Consider the following 22,064-nt stretch of genomic DNA (forward strand, 5'->3'; position numbering starts at 1 on the left):
TAAAAACACGATTTTAGTTAACCAACGACATATTAACAGGTTATTAAAATGCTACTAATTTATGTTTTAAATACACAATATAAATTTATTAAAATTTATTAACGATATACTAAAATAAATTCACTATAAATTTATTAACGGTTTACTAAAAATAAATTTATTAAACTTTTTAAAAAGTTCAATTTGTTTAAAATATATAATTTAAGTTTACCAACAGTTTACTAACGATTTAATAACGATATATTCAAAATAAAATTTATTATAAATTTACCAACAGTTAACCCAACGTTTACTAACAGTGCACTAAAAAAAATTATTGGTGTACCATTAGTAAATCATTGGTTAACCAACAACAAAATCAATAAAAATATACAAATCCATCTATGGAAGTATACTAAAAATAAAATTAGTAAACTATCGGTTAACCAACACCAAAACCATTACAGATACACAAAGTGAAAAAAAATCATTGAAGAAGGTGACCACTGGCTGCCATCACGGCGGCATCAACCTCTCCATCTCCGGCGAAGCCAGACGCCCCTCTTCAAAAACAATATACTCTTCTTTTTCTTTAAAAGGAACGTCTGTCCGTCATCTTTCTGCCATGGAAACATCGGATCTCTCAAGTCCGGCCACAACAGTTGCTCTTTCTTCAAAATCGGCGGTCTCCAGCTCTGGCAAAGCCAGAAGCCCCTATTTAGAAAAACGACGACTTCTTCTTTTTATTCAAAAGGAACGACCGTTCTTCATCTTCTGGTCATGGAAACAACATATCACTTAAGTTCGACCACATTTGCTGCTGTTTTTTCAAGATAGGCGGTAACAGTTTGTCCCTCTATTTCATCACCGGCGGCAATAGTTGGGTTTTCAAAATTGGCGACAAATTTTCTCAAAAATCCAGCAAAATTGTATTTTCAAGATTAGGGTTTGAGATGAAAAGGTTAGGGTTTGAGATGATGAAGAAATTAGTGGGATGAGGATGATAACTAGAAGAAGGAAAATGATCGGCGGCTGGTGGAGGAAATAGATCGTCGGCCGCTGGCTAGAGAAAGTAGGTGTTTAGTTGAATGGAATTAGATTTTGTTGCAGCAAAATCAAGCTATTAAAAGTGTCAGATAATTAAATGATATTTATGAAAAGTAAAAATATGAATATCAAAAAAGAAAAGAACAAAGTATGTATTTTAAAAATCAAAACTACTCCCGCATTTGTGAGATTAAAGTTGGTTATTACCATGTTTTATGTAAATAAGTCATTTTTTTTAGAGTATCACACTCCTTTCAGAATCAAAAGATAGACAATTAAAGGAAAAAAACATAAAAGAAACGAGATAACAGACAGATGAAGCATTTGCTCTCTCGTTTGAGAACAGACGAGCTTTATCTGTTCCTAGACGAGATAACAGACAAAAGAAGCGTTTGTTCTCTCGTCTGAGAATAGACAAGCTCGGACGATGCTCGTCTATTCTTAAATGAGAGAACAAACGATGAGTCTATTTTTAATTTGGTCCCTGATTTAAAAATTTACGCATAAATTTAATATTTATTTAAATTTTTATCATTATTTTTACTGATTTCATGTACTCTAAATTTCCAAAAATAATTTTATTATTATTATATAACAATAATATGCACATATTTATCGACTCATTTTAAGTATAGGATAAATATAAATTAGGCTTGTGTATTTAATTTTATTTTCAAATTAAAATAATAAAAATATAATTTTATTTTCAAATTTTTTATTATATGAATAAAATAATTTTCATTTTTTGGGACATTATGTAATAGAAAAAATACTATTTAAATTTTAAATAAATGGATCAGTTCAAAAATAATAAACTTTATAATTGTTTAGTCTATTTTTAGAAGTTTAAGAATTAAATTGGTCCTTTTTTTGGCTTATTTGACACTCTTAGAGTGAAGGGTTTATTCTACTTATTTCTGAAAGATTAATGTCTGTTTTGTACAAAATTTTACGAACAAAGGGTCAACGCGCCCCCTAAACTTGTGTAACGGGGTCATCTAACCCAATTTATACTTTTTGGAGCAAATAACCTTCAAACTCTTCATTTTCGGGTCAAGTAACCCCATAATTGTATTTTTAAAATGCGTAAAATACAAATCGGAGCTGAGGAATGCAAAAAAGTAATTAGATACTTCCCTAATTGTTGCGATAAAATTATCATAAATCTGTTTTTAAAAATAAAAATATAAATTATGGGGCTATTTGACCCAAAAATGAAGAGTTTTGGGGTTAGTTGCTCAAAAAAGTATAAATTGGGTTAGATGATCTCGTGTCACAAGTTCAGGGGGCGCGTTGACCCTTTGTTCAAAATTTTACTATATAGTTTAACTTGTCTACCATATAAAAAACTAATTTTCTTTTAGTAATTTTAAAAATAAATTTAATTTAATTATTTTAATTAACTGGTGAAATAGTAAAGTCACGGGGCTGGAAGAAACGGAAACGTCGGTCTTTAGAAACCTGGAAGTTTTCGCACAAATTAACTGTAATTTATTTGTTTGTTCATGAGAAGAAAAAATCAACTGCGGCAGCTGGAAAAATAGTTGTTAACTCATAATAAATTCCAGCCAGAAGAGAAGTTTGAGGATTGCTGCATAAATCGACAGTCTGAAGAGATCAATAGAGTTATCTGTTGTAGTGAGATTGATTTGTTGCATTTTAAAATTTAAAATTGGTCATATATGCCAAAAGAAATACTCCCTCCGTTCTAATATAGTTGTCCACTTTGAAAAAAAATTTTGTTCTAAATTTTTTGTCCATTTTCAAAAGTAACTAACTTTTACACTTAATTTTTCTATAATACCCCTATTTAAAATCCACTAATGAGTAAATTGAAAATAAATTGTAAGTGGATCCTATATTAAATAGGGATATGATAAAAAAAAGTAAGGAAAATTTTATAAAATTTATAAATAATAATTGTTTTTATTAAACTGTGTCATAAAGTTAAAGTGGACAACTTTATTAGGACGGAGGGAGTATGTGATACATTCTAATTTGCATTCTGGTGACTGTACTGGACTTGACGATTCTGCAGTTCAGTAGTTGTACGCGAGGGTACTTACTGAGTCAAGACAGAACTATAACTTTGCTCAGAATCCACAACACCAGCGAGGGTACTTACTGAGTCAAGACAGAACTATAACTTTGCTCAGAATCCACAACACCAAAGAGAACTCAAATGCAAAGAGTGTGTGCAACAATCCGCGATCGAGTGGGAATCCAAACAGTGTAATTCCACCATGGTTGTGCTGCAAATATGCCACTGCACAGACATTTGAAGGAGTGGTCTATTAGACTTATTATTCTTCACACGCACACTACTTAGTTAACCAACTGCAACTTACCGAAAGCCTGCCTGGTTTGGAAGGAAGAAGGATCCTGTGAGATGAAAATGTCGGACGAATCAGCATCATGAGTCTCCGGAACAACGCATTTCCCTTGGTGCGATGCTGATGTGACCATCATATGCCATCTAGTTGCAATGGATACAATGCCTTGAGCTCTATGCGTGATTCTTGCTGCTCCAAGTAAGCATAAGAAAAAGCCACTTATCTGAACCACTGAACAAATCTGCATTCCATGAATTTAAGCTCTAATTTCCATAGACTTGTGAATTAATTGTTAGCTGTACGCTAGCTAGCTCTTTAACTTACCACAAGGTCCCCGGAATTGAAGAAATTTTTGTCGGATTTGAAAGCCAGAACTAGCAGCAGAGCTCCAAGTTGACTAATGGTTATTGTAACCAAACAAGAGATGATGAAGATTCGATATCTGTGGCTGGTAGCAGACAACTGTTTCCTAATCCTAATATGCTCCCTGAAAATGATGCCAACATCCGACTCGCATCCCTCCAGCAACTTATGGAGCCCTTCAAACCGAAGTATCTGCAGCTCACAAGTGAGGCGGAACAGAACGCACACCAACAGCAACACACCGGTCCTGTAAGCCCAGGAACCCAACACCAGTACAAACATTATAGAATTCATTGGAACACCTGAGCTGCTAATGCCAGGCAATTTTACCTTGACGGTGGAGAAGTAAATGATTTTATGTGCAAGTTGAAGGAAAAAAGATGGAAGTAATATGCAGGCCAGGTACCGAAAAGCCTTATCAAGCTCCCTGGAGTATCTGCGTGTAACGAATAGAGAGTCGTCCTGTAAGCCGTCAAGGAACAAGAGCTGGCGGAGTCCATACCTTCTAAAGAAGCGGGACAGAGTGCAGAAAGCTATTAGAGCTAAGCCTGATTCCGGAAACTGCACAAGCAGTTTGAAAGATATAGGATCATCGAGGGAAGCTGAGGACGGGAGTTGCACAAATACGGAGGTTATGATGGGGACTATAAGGGTGAAGAAAATGAAAATGGAATAGGAAATGGATTTTCCAAGGCAAGAGGAGTGATCGAGGGCGCACCATTTAAGGCTTACTCGAAAGTTGCCGAGTTCATGGCAGAGCAAGAATTTCGATGTTGCATATGATGGGCGTAGCAGTAAGGCTTGCTCTTCTTGGTTGTCATGATTCATGGTTTACGAGGAATCCGTTCATGGTTGCTTGGGAGACAAGTTATATATGTAGGGATGGAGTAGTGGCAAGCAGTCTGTGATACTGGGCAACTTTTAATAGTTACAGATTAGTTTAAGACTTGTATATGGTCATCGAGAGGAAAAACAGATGAATCAATTGTCACTGTCCCAAGTGCAAGACTCCATTAATTAGATTAGAATATGGTTATGTAGCATTTTCAAGTGTCTGATTTTGTACTTTTTCTACTCATACATGGTTTGAGTCTCACGGGTCCAACTTTGTTAGGTGGATGAAGTTCATGGGAACCCAGCCAGAAGGGCGCAAAGGCAAATATGATTGATACTATTCATATGATTAACATTTAATTGAGACCCAATTTCAACTATTTTACACATCAACATACCTCAATTCCAATATTTGTTACTGAGTACATTATATAAAATTATGACCATGCTACGAGAGTTAAGTGCGAAGCACGTAAAACAATATTAGTTGGTATAAAAACTTGAATTCAAAAATCATAGTTTAATCGAGCTATATATTTATTGTTTTTTTTAAAATTTTTATCATTATTAATTCAAGAAGCTAGCCTACCATTTTATTGATACTCTGAGTAAAACTAAATAGCACTGCAAGTAGTTCATACAATTTGCTTGGCCAGAGATTTTCCAGCAAGCAAAATGGGCAAGGCGTACAGTCAATACCTACTTATTAAGTTTTATTAAGTTTCTTATGTTGTCAAGAACGCAGTTAACATAGAAGTGTTGCAGTTTATTGTTTTCTTTTTATACAGATTTATAGTTTAGTCTGTTTAAAATTTGTTTGGTTGTTTTTTTCTTATCCTATTTAAATTCCATTTTATTATTTTAATGTCTATTTCCGTATGATTTAAAGTGGATCGAACATTTAATTTTAAACAAACATAATAATTTAGTTACATAAAGATCACAGCAAAATCAACAACAAATAATTTTTTTTTGTAAAATCTGTATATGGTGCTGCATGTGTTTAATTTTTGGATGGGGTGTAGGTGATTTGTGGTTGATTTGACTGTACAAATCTATCCTTAGACTTTTGTATTTTCAAAATTCTATTCATTTGATCCTTTTTCAAATTTTAATTTTAATTTTAGTTCTATTCAATTTAGAGTCAATTTCAATAAAATATCAAATATTTGCGGATTTTATCAGTTATAGTCAAACTTTCAAAATCGGCTAGTTTAACTCATATGAGATATTTGGAACTTTTTCTATACAAACCTTTCAAAATCGGCTAATTTAACTCATTTGGGTTTGAAACCTTTTCTAATCAAGCCTTTCAAAATCGACTAGTTTACCTCATTTACGAATGATAATATTTTTAGTTTGATTCACAAATGGCTAGAAAAGGTTTTAAATATCCCAAAACGGGTTAAACTAGCCGATTTTAAAAGGTTTGAATATAAGTTTATAACTCAAAACACCCGCAAATGTTTGATATTTTATTGGAATGAATCCTTTAGTTTATTTTGAATTTTTAGGTCTCTTTTTGGACAGAGAAGGAGCATGTTTCACACACGTCGTGAAACGTGCGCGAGATCAAAAATAAATGTCTTTCTAACTCGACATGTGAATAAAATGAGTCACATCATTAAACTTGAAGATGGATCAGATAAGTAAAAATTTATAAGTATAAAGACCTATATAATAAAAAAAATTGACAAAAATGGACAAATAAAAAATTAGAAAGGAGTTTTATTTTATTTTAGACGTGGAAATCGATTATTTAATGGCGACTAAGCTAGATGCTCCCAACTTCTGTTCATAAAAGACTCATCCAATACTATTGAATAATAAATTTTGAATAGAAATCAAATAAATAAAAAATTGAGAACATAAGGGTTTTCTAATGGATTAAGCCTATTTTCTATATAACTTTGTAAGTTATCCTCAAGGCGATAGATAGGCTAACATAAATCATTGTGGAACAACAAGGCCAATATCTCAAATCAAATGTATATGTTTTCCATGCAAAAGCAGATCCACAATCAACAACTAATCACCAACTATATAATTACGAGTCCCTATCATGTTGTCATTGTTAATATCACACACGACTGAGACTACAATAAGGGATCAACATATACTCATATAATACTCATTAATCAATTAAATTAATCATTATGATATAGTACTATGTTTTTAGTTTTTGTTCAAATTAAAGTTATATATTCTATACTGTAATTAACTTAGAATGGAGGCGGGTGAATATATAATTATAAATATAAAAACTATAAATTGAAACCAGTGGCATAGCTTCCTTAACAATAAGATGGATGATTGCTCCATCTAATTCAAAAATAAATTGCTAAGTATTAATATATTTTAAATTAAACTAATTTATAATGTTCAAAATTGTTGACTCCTTTAATATTATTTTTTCTTTACTTAATATAATTTCATATTTTTGCTCCTCTTTATTTAATTTTTTGGCTAGGCCAGTGATTGGATCTGCAAATATATGATACTCTCTCCATTTTTTTTATTTGTCACTTTAGACAAATGTATTTTTCCATCAATAGTTGTCTTTTTAGGAATTTAACATAATATTAGCTATTATCTTCCAAATTTATCCCTCCCCTAATAAATAACTCTATTACTCAATTTACAAAACATTTATTACATAGTAGGGTTATATGAGTATTTACTCCCATAATATAAGACAAAAATTCAATTTTCATAATATATACTCCCTCCGTCCCACTTTAGAAGTCCCATTTGACTTTACACACAGATTAAGAAAACATTAATTATTCTTGTCTTTTCATGTTTTGCCCCTATTAATGATAGTGAAATTTTTCATAAAACTCTTTTAAGATAACTAAAATAAGGGTAAAATGGGGTATTCAATGGAAAAGTATTCTAAAAATAGTAATGGGACTTTTTAAATGGGACATCCCAAAATAGAATATGGGACTTCTTAAACGGGACGGAGGGAGTACAATTTTTGCTAAATGGACAACTAAAATAAATAGAGGGAGTATATAGATATGGTAATTTAAGCATCCTGAAAATAAATAGATTAATAAACAAAAGACAGTGAATTAAGTATAAAAAGTTAGAAGAAAGTACATGATTCATCATTTTTAAAATTGATTTATAAAAATACTATAAACTTTTAAATTACATTTTCCATTTGACCATTTACACATTTTTAACTTAATTTCAATTTTCATTTGTAAAAATATTAATATATTTAAAAACAACAATAAAAACATTAAAATACACCACTAAAAAAAATTGTCTAACTAGCGTTGGTCAACGAGTGGTATGTTCTTTGTTAATTAATGAAGTACTGTTAATTTTAGGGCGTATATATTACGAGTTTTTTTTTGTATTTTTCACTATTTATGTGGTGTATTTCAATGTTTTTTCAGTCTTTTTCTTAAACTGGTATTTTTATAAATAAAATTCAGTATTTTGAAAAATTATTTTTTACATCATTTTTTTCTGGATAATTATGAAAAGGTACCAAAAATTTAATGAAGAGATTCAAAAGTATATATAGTTGGCTAATTGCTAGACAAATTAAAGCCGGCCTTTTCCTGATTAGCATAAACAGCTCACTCACATCGTCAAAACCCCACGCTATTTGTCACCTAGTAATTAATTAATGAGTCCATTTCTTCATTAATTCTTCATCTCCTTCTCAAACCAAGTAATTCATTCCACTAATCATATGCAATTCATCTACCATCCATTTTCATTATGCCTCATCGCAGGGCACTATGTTTTCCTCTCGCCACCCTAATCTTATTTACAGTAGTAATATTACTCCATGCAGTTCCCGGGTCGGCTGATGATGCCGACGCCCTCATCGCCTTCAAGAATTCCCTCTCGAACCCCTCCTTGCTCTCCGATTGGACGAAGACCACTCCTCCATGCAGCGGCAATACTTCAAACTGGGTGGGCGTGCACTGCAACAATGACGGGGACGTAGATAAACTGACACTGGAGAGTATGGGGCTGTCGGGCCAGATTGAACTCGACTCGCTAGCACAGCTGCTCAAGATGAGAGCCTTGAGTTTCAAGAACAACAGCTTCGAGGGCGGGTTGCCTGCCGGACTCACTAAACTCACATTCTTGAAGACTCTCTACTTGTCGTTTAATCAATTCTCCGGTGTGCTTCCGGACAATGCTTTTCTTGGGATGAGTTCATTGACTCAGCTCTTTTTGGGATATAATGATCTGAGTGGGCCGATTCCTTCTTCACTCGTACCGTTGTCCAGGCTTGTTAGACTCGGTTTGGAGGATAACCGGTTTGAAGGTCAGATACCGGAATTTCAACAACAGTTCACTTACTTTAACGTCTCCGGTAACCATTTGAAGGGTCATATTCCTTCTGCCCTCTCTGCCCTCGATATCACCTCTTTCACAGGTAATTCATTTTTACCAATTAAATTTAGGCTTAATCATTATAGAGTATCCAACTTTTTCAATTTTTTTATTTATGACATCACCTTTTAAGAAAATTTAATTTTATATTTATTTTCAATTTTTTTGTTCAAATTGGAACTGAGAAAAGTTTAACTATGTTGTTATATAGCTTCATATTGGTCATATTTACATTTTTATGATAAAAAATTAAATATGAGGCAAAATGAATAGTATATTTGAACTTTTTTCCACTTCAATTTAAACAAATGACTATAATTAAAATTAAAAATTAAAAAATAAACTAAAATTGAGGATTTTTAAAGATGAGATCATAAACGAAAAAAGTCAAAAAGGTGGAGTATTTTTAGATGATTAAATTAAACTATGAACTTATTATATTTTCTTTATCTCTATATATAATTAATAAATTTGGACAATTTTTAAAGGTTTATTTCTATAATAATTTTATTATTCCAAATGTATATTGCCTGATCTTGCAAGAAGTTCATTTACAGTTTGACGCGTACAAAAATGAAATTAATCATACTTTATAAGTAGTATATATTTAATTTATAATTATATGTATTATTATAAAAAAATAAAAAAATTATAAAGCCAACAAAAAAAATAGACAGGTAACATTTTTTGATAGTTGCTGCCTACATAGCACGAACACAAATGCAGAAAATAGTACATTTGAACGCGAATAATAATAAAATGGTGTCAATGTAAGATTTTCTATATTAAAAATAAAGTTATACGTTATAAATGTTAAATTTCCGACGCATTTCCAAAACTTAGGTTCTGCTATTACCAATTTACACGCAAAATCTCTACACATGTAATATAACCTTTAGTTGGATAGCTATCTATATGATTGTGGTGTTGTATGTTTAAGATAGTTTATTTATTGAATATTAAACTCCCTCGGTCACTAGGGTTACCTAGAATTACATAATGGTCATTAAAATTGAGTTTGTTACAAAATGGTCACTAAACTATACCTTTTGTTATAAAGAGGTGTCACTCATATAAAACGCAACGTTTTTGCTTACATGGCAAGCTTTAATTACAAAACGATACATAGTTCAGTGACCTTTTTGCAATAAAAAGTATAACTCAATGACTTTTTTGTAATTCATGAAAAGTTTAGTATTCTTTTTGTAACAACTTAAGCATGAAAACGATGTTTTTTATATGGGTGACACCCCTTTGTAATAAAAGGTATAGTTCAGTGACCATTTTGTAACAAAATGAAGTTTAGTGATCATTATGTAATTCGAGGTAACCCTAGTGACCCATGGAGTTTAATATCCTTTATTTATTTAATAAGTTAATGGTAGTAACTCCATAATGTGCAGGGAATGATGGGCTGTGTGGAAAGCCGCTGCTGGCATGCAAGTCCTCAAAGCATAAGATGCTCATAATTATAGTGGTGGTAGCAGCCTCTGTGCTTGCATTAGCTGCCATACTCGCATTTGCTTATTTGCGCAGCCGTCGCCGCCGCCAAGGAACCAAAACCACCCAAATAAACCAGCTCCAAGTTCAAAGAAGCCAGCCCCAGACAAAATTTGCAAATATTGACGACGGGAAGACAATCGAAAATAATGATAATAACGGGAAGCTTCATTTCGTGAGGAATGATCAGGAAAGGTTTGAGCTGCAAGAGCTGCTGAGGGCCTCTGCAGAGGTGCTGGGCAGCAGTGAATTCGGGCCGTCTTACAAGGCAGTGGTAACGGATGGACGTGCGATGGTTGCCAAGAGGTTTAGGGAAATGAGCAATGTCCGAAGAGATGAGTTTGAGGAGCACATGACTAGGCTGGGAGCTCTGTCACATCGCAACTTATTGCCGCTTGTTGCATTCTACTACAGAAAAGATGAAAAGCTTTTAATTTCGGATTTTATTGAAAATGGAAGCTTGGCTAGTCATCTTCATACGACTGGGGGGATAGGGCTCGAGTGGGGAATCAGACTGAAGATAATAAAGGGAGTCGCCAGGGGATTGGCGTACCTACACAGAGAGTTGCCGAGCCTCACGCTGCCGCATGGTCACCTCAAGTCCTCCAACGTCCTCTTAGACCATACCTTGGAGCCCCTCTTGACTGACTATGCGTTGCTTCCCCTCGTCAACAAACCCCATGCTCTCCGCCACATGATCGCCTATACCTCCCCCGACTCTGACCGCGCCTCAAGAAAGACTGATGTGTGGAGCCTTGGCATTCTCATTCTTGAAATGCTTACGGGCAAGGTCCCAGCCAATTATCGCGGAAGGGGCGGGAATGGGGACTTGGCAACGTGGGTGAACTCTGTCGTAAGAGAGGAGTGGACGGGAGAGGTGTTCGATATGAAGATGAGAGGGACTAAGAATGGGGAAGGGGAGATGCTGAAGCTGTTGAAAATAGGCATGTGCTGCTGCGAATGGAAGGTCGAGAGACGATGGGATTTGACGGAGGCTGTCGACAAGATCGAGCAACTCAATGAGCGAGACTCCGACTTTGATGAGTTTAGTTCCAATGCAAGTGATGCCGATATTTACTCCTCTCGAGCTATCACCGATGATGATTTCTCTTTTTCAATCACGGGCTGATTCATCAATCCGCCACATTTTTAAATAAATTTGTAGTTGACTCTATACTACCAGCCTGCTGGTCTTTGTTTTCTTTTTCAATTTGTGCAAACCACCTTTGTTACATTAAGATAATCATTTGAGCTATACACATTCTTGAATATCAAATGCATACAGGTTTTGATCAGCTGCTTGTTTACAAACATCAGATTGCACTATTTTGTTTTGCTTATATATATATATTACAAAGTAATTATTTTCTATGCATGTCTAAACTAAAAAATATCACTTAGTACTTTAAAAGGTTAATGTCCCGTATAAAATAAGTTTTTGCTTTTTTATTTTTATTTTAAGCATAAACTCAATTTGTCTAATCTTTTAGAATAGGCCTAATCACTCAAAACCCCCTCACCTTTAAACTTGTTTTCAATTCTACCCCGACGTTGAAAATTTGTCAATTTTACCCACTTTTGAATTTTCCGTTTTCAATTGTACCCCAATATTTTAATTTTTGTTAATTTTTTTACTTAAATGATTAAATCGTTCAATTAATTAAGTCTAAACATGAAATTAAATTCTTTTTTATTCAAAAAAGTACAAATAAGTCCTTTATTTTTAAAAACTAACTAAAAACCATAATCAAATTAACACTAATTTAAATTCTTAATTAATTTAACTAAATTTAAATAAATTTTAAAAATATACAATTAATATATGCGAGACATGTAAAATGTTTTAAACAAATTTCCAAACGCAAAAGACGTTAATTTAATTTTTCAGGGTACAATTGAAACACAAAAATGCAAAATAGGGTAAAATTGACAAATTTGCAACGTCAGGGTATCATTGAAAAGGGGTTAAAAGGTCGGGGGTTTTTTAAGACATTAGGCCTTTAGAATAATCTTTTCAATTTTTTTATTCTATAACCCGATATATATTTTATGCTTTACTTTTTGTAAAAATGACGTCGTTTTTGACAGTGTGGATGATTAAAACGACGTCATTTTAAATATTTATATTATACATGCCACATAATATAAGGTTGTGCTATTAAGTGAGATGTTTGTAATTTGTGCTTAAATTGAAAAAAAATGTGAAAGGTTTTGCTATATGATGACATTAAGCCTACTTTAAATAGCAATGGCACTTGATTTTATAGATTAGTTTAAATATACTCCATTTGTCCCATAAAAATAGACCAAATTAAAAACATCTATTCATCAAAAAAATAGACCAAATTGGATTTGTACATAATTAAGGAATAGTAGTTAAACTAATTAGTTTTAATTAACTTCCTATTATACTCTTTAATTAATTATCTAGATATTTTAAATAATCTTAATAATATATGTTTGAAAAACACCAATTGTTTATTGAGATTACAAATAAATTTTGAAAATTAAATCTATTATTCCCTCCGTCCCAAAACAATAGTACACTTTCTTCTTTGCACACAGTTTAAAAAACATAATTAATGCTCTAACTTCTTCCAAATTTATCTTCATTTTTCCTATCATACCCTCATTAAATGTTATGATTATAGGCTAATAGTAATAAATGATACACTTTAAATAAGGACAATAGGGAAAATAAACACTTTAAATTGTGATTTACAAGAAAAGTGGACTATTGTTTTGGGATAAAAAAATAAAAAAAGTGGACTATTGTTTTGAGACGGAGGGAGTAATTTTGTATTATATTAAGTGATTTTTAATGACAATTAGAAGAATATAATTTGAGTGATTAAATTGATGAAGGGTAAAGTTGACATCTCAACTTAAATAACAAAATTCAAATAAAAATTTGGTCAATATTTTGCGAAGCCTAAAATAGCAATTTGGCCTATTTTTATGGGACATAGTGAGTATTAATTTTAAAAACAATCGTAATGAACTATTTGATTGAAAGTTTGAGTTAATCGAATGAAATTTAAATTATTCAAAATTTCAAAATAATTAATTGATATAAAATATAATATTAGTTGATTATTGATTCACTACATATTTAGAAAATTAATGAAATTTTAAATAATGGTACAAAAAGGACCATACCATGAACTCTGTTACAAAAGACTAACAAACTAACTATAAATAAATTTTTAATAATAAAATAAATTTAAAATAATTCAAAAGAATAACAATAATAGTCATTAATTTAGAATAATTTTTATGATAACCTAAATAAATATTTTATTTTTAATAAAGAAAGTTACAGTCGTTTTAGACTATAAATAGTTAAATGTTCTAATCTTTAACCATAAGAGCTTATTTGGATTTTTTACTTTAAAAAATAGAATTTTTAACGGAGTTAAGAATATGGTCTTTTTGTACCATTTTTTATGAGTGTAAGCGAGCCTCAATCTATCTCAGAGGCCTAAAAATTCATGGGTTCTGACCACAAGAACCAATATGTATTTTTTGCCTTAGTAAAAAATTAGGCAAAAGGTATAATTTTATTAAGGTATAATTAAACCCTCTTTGTTTTCGAATAGAATAAGTAACCTCTTTCGTCCAACACCATTAGAAACACTCGTTAATGGCTGACATGTCTCTCACAATTATATAGAAAAAAAGTTCAAAAATAATTTTAATATTTAATATATTTACCAAAAATTTGAGGGGGTAATTGTTCCAAAAGTAAACTAAAAGGGTTTATTTATTCGATTTTAATACAACGAGGGTTTAATTGTTCAATTTAATTTAAAAACATGAGGGCTTAATTGTGCCCAAAAAATAAAAGCGTTGATATGTACTTTTGAAAAAAAAAGTCGAGAGTTTTTTTATACCTTCTATCTAAAAATTATATATTTATTGAATATTTTTGGCTAATAAAATTACGTTAATTTTTGGTTCAGATGATATTAGCTTATTTTTCAATAAAAATAAAAGACTTAATGCATCCTTTGATTCCTAATTTTATATTATTTTATTCATTTAACTTTTTATTTTTTAATTTAATATATTGATATTCCATCTTTGAAGATTTGAAATTATCATTTCTATAATTTTTTAATTTTTTCTTATCCAGTTGGTATGGATATTTAGTTATAAATTAAAATCGCCGCATGAACAACTCTTTTAAACTAACATGTAATAGGAGTAATGTAAATTTTAAGGCTTTTTATGTAAAATACGGAATTTGGCAGCCCATTTATTTTTATACTGTTAAATTGTAATCTTTACATTGAGCACCTTAAAAATTTACAAAACTAACTTTATTTATTAAAAATATATTTTTTATACGGTTTTTTTAATTTTTTTTATTATTTTCAATTTTTTCTTCACTATTATATTTCTGCACTTAATATTTATTATATATTTAATTTTTAATTTTTTTGACTCTATTTTTATTTTAATTTTTTTAACTGGTGATGTTTTTCGTCAGTTTAAATCTCAACATATTATCAACACAATATCAACACAATATCAACAATACTTAATAAATTGGGTAATATTAATTTTTAAGGCTTTTTATACTAATTTTTATCTTTTTATCTTTATTTTTTAATTATAATCAATCAATATTTGTTATTTACCATATATTTGATTTTATTTTATTTTTTATAAAGTGTTTTTTTTTTGGAAAATTAACATAAAATCAACCAAAAATTAATGAATCATTTTCGGCAATGTTAAAATCAACATAAAATCAACTTAATATCAACATAAAATCAACTATGTAATATTATAATAATTTAACATCATTGTTTATATTTTTCACCAATGGTAAAATCAACACAAAATTAATATAAAATCAACTATATAATATTGTAATAATCCAACATCATTATTTATATTTTTTTACCAATGATAAAATCAATATAATGTCAACACAATATCAACAACGATCAATAACCAATCGTGTTGCTAAATAAAAATATGCAAAAATACAATAAAATACAGTAGAAATGCAGATATAACAAAAATTTACTCCATAAAACCATAAAATTATTTTATATAATATGAAATTATCATTATATTTTTTAAAGATAATATTTATACATGTTTGATGATGAAAAAAAAACAGTAAATAATGAAGAAATTATAGATTGAAAAAAAGAAGAAGAAGAAGAAGAAAACTTCAGATCTGAAATCGAAACGATAAGGAAAAGATGACGGCGAGACGAAGGCGGAACGACAGAGGCATAACGATGACAAGAACGGCGAGGGTAAGAAAAAAAAAAAGAGAAGATGAAAATTGAAACCAGAAAAGTAAATAAAGAAAATAAGGTTAAATAAAAAAGTTCGTAAAAAGAAAATAATAAGCACGTATACAGTATGTTTCGCCATATGAAACATGTCTCCGTATAAAAGTAATAATATGATAAATGTTGGTTGTTTATATAAAAAACCCTAAATTTTAATCTTAGAATTTGTACTATTTCACTTATCTAGCCCTCATCTTTCAATTTAACATTTTAGACATTTCAAATTCTAAATTTTTATATTATATATTATAAAAAAATAAAATATTAACTTTATATTTATTTTATGAACTTTTAGTTTTTAGTTTTTTTTATCTTTTTCAAAGAAAAGAAAGAAAAAAAAAATCTAAAAAAATGCAAAAGATATATATTAAAATAAAAAATTAATTAAATTTAAATTTAAATTTCATTTTCACTTTTATTTTTTATTTTTTATTTTTATTTTTGTATATACAAATAAAATAAACTCTAGAAATAAGATTTACTTTAAAAATGTATAAACCCAAACATTTGTGAATTGTTGCAATTATAACCAAAACTTTAATTCTTATAATAGTATCCCGATGTTAGCATTTCGCTGCAATTTTAGCTAACTTTTTTTTATGATCAATTTAATTGTTTTAATATTTAGTTGCATTTATAAATTTAACTCCGTAATTAGCAAAAATTGTTTTTCAGATTTTCAAAATTTAACTTTTAATATTAAAAAATAAAAAATAACGTTAAAATGTAATTTTAAATTCTTTTACTTTTCGGTGATTGAAGTATAAAAAATGGATTTAAAGTTAAAAATGACCAGAAAAATCAAAAAAAACTAATAAGTATATATTGAGGTGAAAGATTGAAAAAATTAAATTAATTGAAAAAAAAAACTAAAATTAACAAAATATTGAAATTAGAATATTATTAAAAAAATAAAAAATTTAGTATAAATTACAATAATTCACAAAAGTTTGAATATATTTTTCTACGAGGCGTGCTAAAATTAGAAACACTTAATCTGTAATTGTTAACTATAAGTAAAAATATGCTTCAATTTGTTTTTAAATTTGATTTTATGTAATTATGAGTTTTTTATTTTAAGTTTTAATTTTTTTTTAAAAAATTATACTCTTTTCACCCCTTTTTATTTTTAATCTTCTAACTATACCTATTTGATTTCTCATCTTTCAGTTTTGATAATACGTTGAACTAAGTGACAATATAATTGTTATAATTTCACTTTAATTATTTTTTTTACTCTCAACCACTAATTGTTACTTTCGTGTGTCTCTCTTTTTTCTACAATTTTTTTTTCTGTTTCTTATTTTTATCTCTATTTTTGTTCTCTTCTTCTTCTTTATTTCTCTGCCCTTACTCTGCTGTCGTTCCTCCATCGCTCTGTCGTCGCTCCGCCGTTTTTTCATATTTAATTTTATCAATATTTTTCGGTGGTGGTAATTTTTATGATTTATTTTAACTTCAAAACTTGAAAAAATTGATCTTAATTTTTTTTTTCAGTTTTTAGATCCAAAAATCTGCATAAAAACGATTTTCAATTGAAAAAAAAATTCCGCCGAAAAAATAATTTTATACAGAAAACAATGTCTGATTATCATGTCGTTATCACTGCATTATCATGTTGTTATCATAACGCTATAGAAAAAAAAGATTGCAAAAAATAATATTTGTTTATCATGTCGTTATCATGACATTATCATATAATACCAACATGATAATATTTTATGGTACCTAAATCATATGATAATGTTATGATAACTAGATGATAATATTTATGATAATATTATGATAAGACAATTTCTGATTATTATGTTAATATCACTATATTATTATGTCGTTATCATAACACTGCAGTATGATGATGTTGTGATAACTAGATAATAATAGAGTATGATAAGGTTATAATAATTATTGTATGATAACGTATGTAAAAACAATTACAGAAAGATTCATGATAATAGTATGACAATGTTATGATAATTAAATAATAACGGAATAAATTCATAATTTTTTAAATACCCAGACTAAAAACATAAATCTGGCAAAATTTTGAGCTATTTTCTTTAATTTTTCCGTGTTGAGGTAAAAAAATACAAATATTATTATTTTTAAGATAAATACGTAAATTTCTCATCAAATTATGCATTATGCTGCCAATATGGACCTAATTTGAATGGATAAGACATCTCTAAATATTGAAAAGTTGTGAGTTTGAACAACGTCTCCGTAACTAACATCTAACAATTGAGATTTTATAAAATCAATTAACATTTTAAAAAAAAATGCATTATGGTAAAATAAGGTGATGTAAGAAAAATGGTGGGAGTAGTAGCATGAGGTATGAATAAGGAGTCGGGAATTAGATTCCTCCTTATCCCACCTCCTTTTATGCTCTTCTAATTCTTTTTCCATTTCTTGTAAATTTATTTTTGTTCTTCCTTCCCCAACTCAACTCCCCCTCACTCCATTATCCAGGTAACTTAATCTTCCCATATTCAACTTTCTATCACTATTTTCACATTTTGGTAACTCACATGTCTACTTGCTCATGCATATATCTCAACTTGCTGCCTTTTCCTTCTATTTGATGCGAATATTTTTTTCTCCGACCAACCTGCTTTGTTTAAGCATTTTAACATATGATGTTAACCCCAAACTTTTATTACCATCAACGGCCGCAGTTTCCGAGTTGATAAAACTGTTTGTTCTCTGTTTCTTAGCTGTCTGATCACACAAGCACAGCTTCATCACTATATGATTATTAATACAACATTAGAGGTTATTGATTCTGGGAGTCAATGTACTTTCCCAAAGTTGCAAAATGGTCAGCGAACAATATTTTGTCCCAAAATGGTCACTGTACTTTGTGATTAGTAACTTCGGGCGATCACTAAATGAAATCCGGTGACTTTTGTCCTATGTGGTTTGCCGGAAGCTGACTCACACCTTTCTTTTTGCCGGAAAATGTTTAAAAAATTAGGAAAGAAGATGATGATGTAGAAAAATAAGAGTGATATCGATAATGACATGGCAAAGAGGAAGGTGTGAGTAAGCTTCCGGCAAGACACATAGGACACAAGTCACCGGATTTCATTTGGTGATCGCCGGAAGTGATCAATCACAAAATACAGTGACCATTTTGGAACAAAAAATTGTTCGGTGACCATTTTGCAATTTTGGAAAAGTACAATGACTTCCAGAATCAATAACCCCAACATTAGTAATATGTTATCTGTTTCCAAGGATGGTAGATTCAGCATTAGGATTAGGGTCAGGAATCACCATTATAGGCTCAGGCTGTCCTAAGTTTATTCTGTGGCTCAACAAAATAATACTAAGGATGCTGACAGAATTGGCATTAGATGCTTGATGCAAGTTGTAGTCCCCAAATCCTTGAATTATAGATAAAGAAATCGATTAGTATTCTGTGAACCGCCGGAGATTCTTGTTGTGTTTAACACTCTTCTGTGGTCATTGTAGATCAGCTTGTCTCAAGAGAAGCATATAAAAGAGGGAGGGTGGATGCTGGCTTTTATTTGTATTCATAATGTCCGAACCCAACCCTGTTATCGGCAGAGACTTTATGTCTATCTTAGCGTCGAAAGGGGTTGATTTTCTTCTCTCTCGTGAAGGAAAGGTAAGTCCTTGTGGAACTCTCAAACAAATTTTCTCCATTATCTCCTTTTTGATTCTGTTCTTTAGCTTAGTGAAGTGAGTCTTCAATTGATCAATTCTATGATTAAAAGACCAAAACTAAGAGTCGTATTTTGATCTCGTGCTGATATCAGGTGCCATTATCATCTTGTGATGGGAAGGTAATTTGCCTCTTCTTCTCAGCAAACTGGTGCAGGCCGTGTCAAGCCTTTACCCCTCAGCTTGTGCAGCTCTATCATATATTAAAAGCTGAGGATAAAAACCTGGAGATTGTCCTTGTATCCTTTGACCGTGAAGAGGATGGATTCAAGGAACACTTCAAGTGCATGCCGTGGCTTGCAGTTCCATTTGATGTAGAACTGCATGGCCAATTGAGCAGTGTCTACAGCATCGATCGAATTCCCTCATTTGTTTCATTGGCTTCCGACGGAACATTGATTGACGAAGACCCTATTGGGTTGATAGAAGACTATGGCTCGGAAGCATTTCCTTTCAATAAGGCGAGACGAGAGGAATTGAGGGCTATTGATGATGCAAAGCGCAAAGGTGGGAAAATAGAACATCTCTTGGCACATGAAGGACGAAACTATGTTATATCTAGAGATGCTAGAAAGGTGGTTCACTTATATCCTAATTGTTATTGTATGTGGATTCAGAAGAAGGAACATGATCTTTTCTTTTGTGCAGATATTAGTATCCGAGCTTGTTGGCAAGACGATAGGCCTATATTTCGGAGCATACTGGTGCCCTCCTAGCCGTGCCTTCACTGCCCAACTCATAGAAGTTTACAAAGAGCTGACAAACATGAGAGAGGGATGCTTGGAAATTATTTTGGTCTCCACAGATCGAGACATTATGGAATTCAATATCAACCTAAGTAACATGCCATGGCTTGCTATTCCATACGAGGACAGGACGCGACAGGACTTAAGTAGGATCTTCCACATCAAAGGGATTCCAGCTTTAGTGATGATCGGAGAGGACGGGAAGACTATGAGCACGGACGGGAAAGGGATGATATCTTTGTATGGGGCCAAGGGCTATCCATTTACAGAAAGGAGGATTATAGAGATAGAAGCGGAGTTGAAAGAAGAAGGAGAGGCATTGCCGCAACAAGTGAAAGATAGAAAGCACGAACACGCGCTGAAACTGGACATGGCAAGAGCATACGTATGCGACTGCTGTAAGAGACAGGGGAGGTTCTGGGCCTTCTCGTGCGACGTGTGTGATTACGACCTTCATCCTGCATGTGTGCAACAAGGAAATTTATAGAATACATGTATAACTGTAGTACAGCAGTTGTGTTTGACTTGCATGACTGTAGTTTTACTTCGTTCAAGTGCATACATATATAAAGGTCTAATCTTAGTCTTAGAAAAAGAGTTGAATCAAGAATACAATTATTGACTGCTGCATAAAGCCAAAAGTGATGAGAAAGAACAACATAGTTCCAAGAAAATTGGAGTAAAGGTTGCTGTACTGCTGAGTACTGTTAAACCGGTTATTATACAGTATAAGTTGAATATATTTGTCTTTTTTTTCTCAAATGGAGATTTATGTTTACTGTCATATTAAATATATAGTTACATTGATTAATTCTTTTATAAATTAATTAGACTTACGAGTTTGTGATATTTTAATAATCTATATCTATACTATACTATAATTCTGAGCTCCCAAAAAACTTTTCACACAATTATAACAAGTGGCATTCTATTTAGGGGTGTGCATTCGGTTCAAACCGAACTGAACCGAACCGGATTTTGGCCTTTTTTAAAAACCGAACCGAACCGAAATTTTAGGAAAAGAAAAAATTTCAAACCGAACTGAACCAAACCATTCGGTTCGGTCGGTTATTTTGGTTTGGTTCGGTTATTTCGGTTCGGTTTATATAGAAATCTGTTTGAAATTTTTTTAACTCAAAACCGAACCGACCAACCGAAATTTCTTTGAAATCTCAAACCGAACCGAACCGAACCGAATTTGTCGGTTCGGTTCAGTTTTTCGGTTTCGGTTCGGTTTTGCACACCCCTAATTCTATTATGTTGACATGTGGACTTGTAAAATTCTAAAACTCTAAAACGTTAAAGAACTCTTCGTTTACATGTGTAACTCTATTTAATTCACACAACTCTTAAACGACATTTACTATTCCATCTCAAGTCCATTAAACTCCAATTTACTTAGCTGAATTAATCTATTTTAGACGTGGAGCAACTCCTCTAAAGCTTTTCATTTCCAAAACATCATGAACTTCTCATCTTCCATTCAAACAACTTTTATTTTTTTCTTCAAAAGAGTTAATACATGCAATCATAAATTACAATCGCGTCATAATTACTCCAGCTAATCCTCAATATTCTATTTAATATAGTAATAAAGTTTTATTTGCAATAATCAGTTTTCATGAAATTCAGTATATTTTTAGTAGGAGAGTCCCATCAAGAACTATCCACTCATGCCTAGGGGTGAGCAAGAATAGAACCAAACCGAAACCGAACCGAACCGAACTTCGTTGTTTGGTTCGGTTTTTCGGCAAAAACAGTTTGGTTCGGTTTCTACTTTAGGTAAAGTTTGGTGTTCGGTGTTCGGTTTGGTTTGGGTGTTTTGAAAACCAAACCGACCGAAAAACCGAATTAACCAAATTTTTTTTTTTTTTTTTATCCAAAGATAT

The 22,064-nt window shown here is 31.3% G+C and overlaps 3 protein-coding genes across 6 annotated transcripts; 2 read left to right on the forward strand and 1 right to left on the reverse strand.

Annotated features, from left to right (window-relative positions):
- Positions 1–589: 589 nt before the first annotated feature.
- LOC126667186 (uncharacterized) lies at positions 590–4,647 on the reverse strand. Of its 3 annotated transcripts, none has more exons than XM_050360147.2 (4): positions 3,684–4,647; positions 3,375–3,600; positions 3,152–3,292; positions 590–753 (listed from the first exon to the last, which is right to left on the reverse strand). In XM_050360147.2, the coding sequence occupies exons 1-3, from the start codon at positions 4,548–4,550 to the stop codon at positions 3,156–3,158; spliced, it is 1,230 nt and encodes a 409-aa protein (XP_050216104.1). In that variant the 5' UTR covers positions 4,551–4,647; the 3' UTR covers positions 590–753; positions 3,152–3,155. The 3 variants fall into 3 exon arrangements, with proteins under 3 accessions (XP_050216104.1, XP_050216102.1, XP_050216103.1); XM_050360145.2 differs by lacking the exon at positions 590–753 and adding an exon at positions 891–1,038 and having other exon boundaries at positions 3,684–4,646; XM_050360146.2 differs by lacking the exon at positions 590–753 and adding an exon at positions 2,584–2,617.
- A 3,486-nt stretch (positions 4,648–8,133) lies between these two features.
- LOC126667333 (probable LRR receptor-like serine/threonine-protein kinase At4g31250) lies at positions 8,134–11,719 on the forward strand. Its single transcript, XM_050360291.2, has 2 exons — positions 8,134–8,967; positions 10,328–11,719. The coding sequence occupies exons 1-2, from the start codon at positions 8,298–8,300 to the stop codon at positions 11,551–11,553; spliced, it is 1,896 nt and encodes a 631-aa protein (XP_050216248.1). The 5' UTR covers positions 8,134–8,297; the 3' UTR covers positions 11,554–11,719.
- Positions 11,720–18,099: 6,380 nt separating this feature from the next.
- On the forward strand, positions 18,100–20,989 carry LOC126666711 (probable nucleoredoxin 3). Of its 2 annotated transcripts, none has more exons than XM_050359560.2 (4): positions 18,100–18,211; positions 19,217–19,373; positions 19,525–20,004; positions 20,078–20,989. In XM_050359560.2, exons 2-4 carry the CDS (start codon positions 19,284–19,286, stop codon positions 20,660–20,662), a joined length of 1,155 nt encoding a protein of 384 aa, XP_050215517.1. In that variant the 5' UTR covers positions 18,100–18,211; positions 19,217–19,283; the 3' UTR covers positions 20,663–20,989. The 2 variants fall into 2 exon arrangements, with proteins under 2 accessions (XP_050215517.1, XP_050215519.1); XM_050359562.2 differs by having other exon boundaries at positions 19,222–19,373.
- Positions 20,990–22,064: the final 1,075 nt, after the last annotated feature.

This window comes from Mercurialis annua, linkage group LG2 (genome assembly GCF_937616625.2).
Source record: "Mercurialis annua linkage group LG2, ddMerAnnu1.2, whole genome shotgun sequence".
NCBI classification, from domain to species: domain Eukaryota; kingdom Viridiplantae; phylum Streptophyta; class Magnoliopsida; order Malpighiales; family Euphorbiaceae; genus Mercurialis; species Mercurialis annua.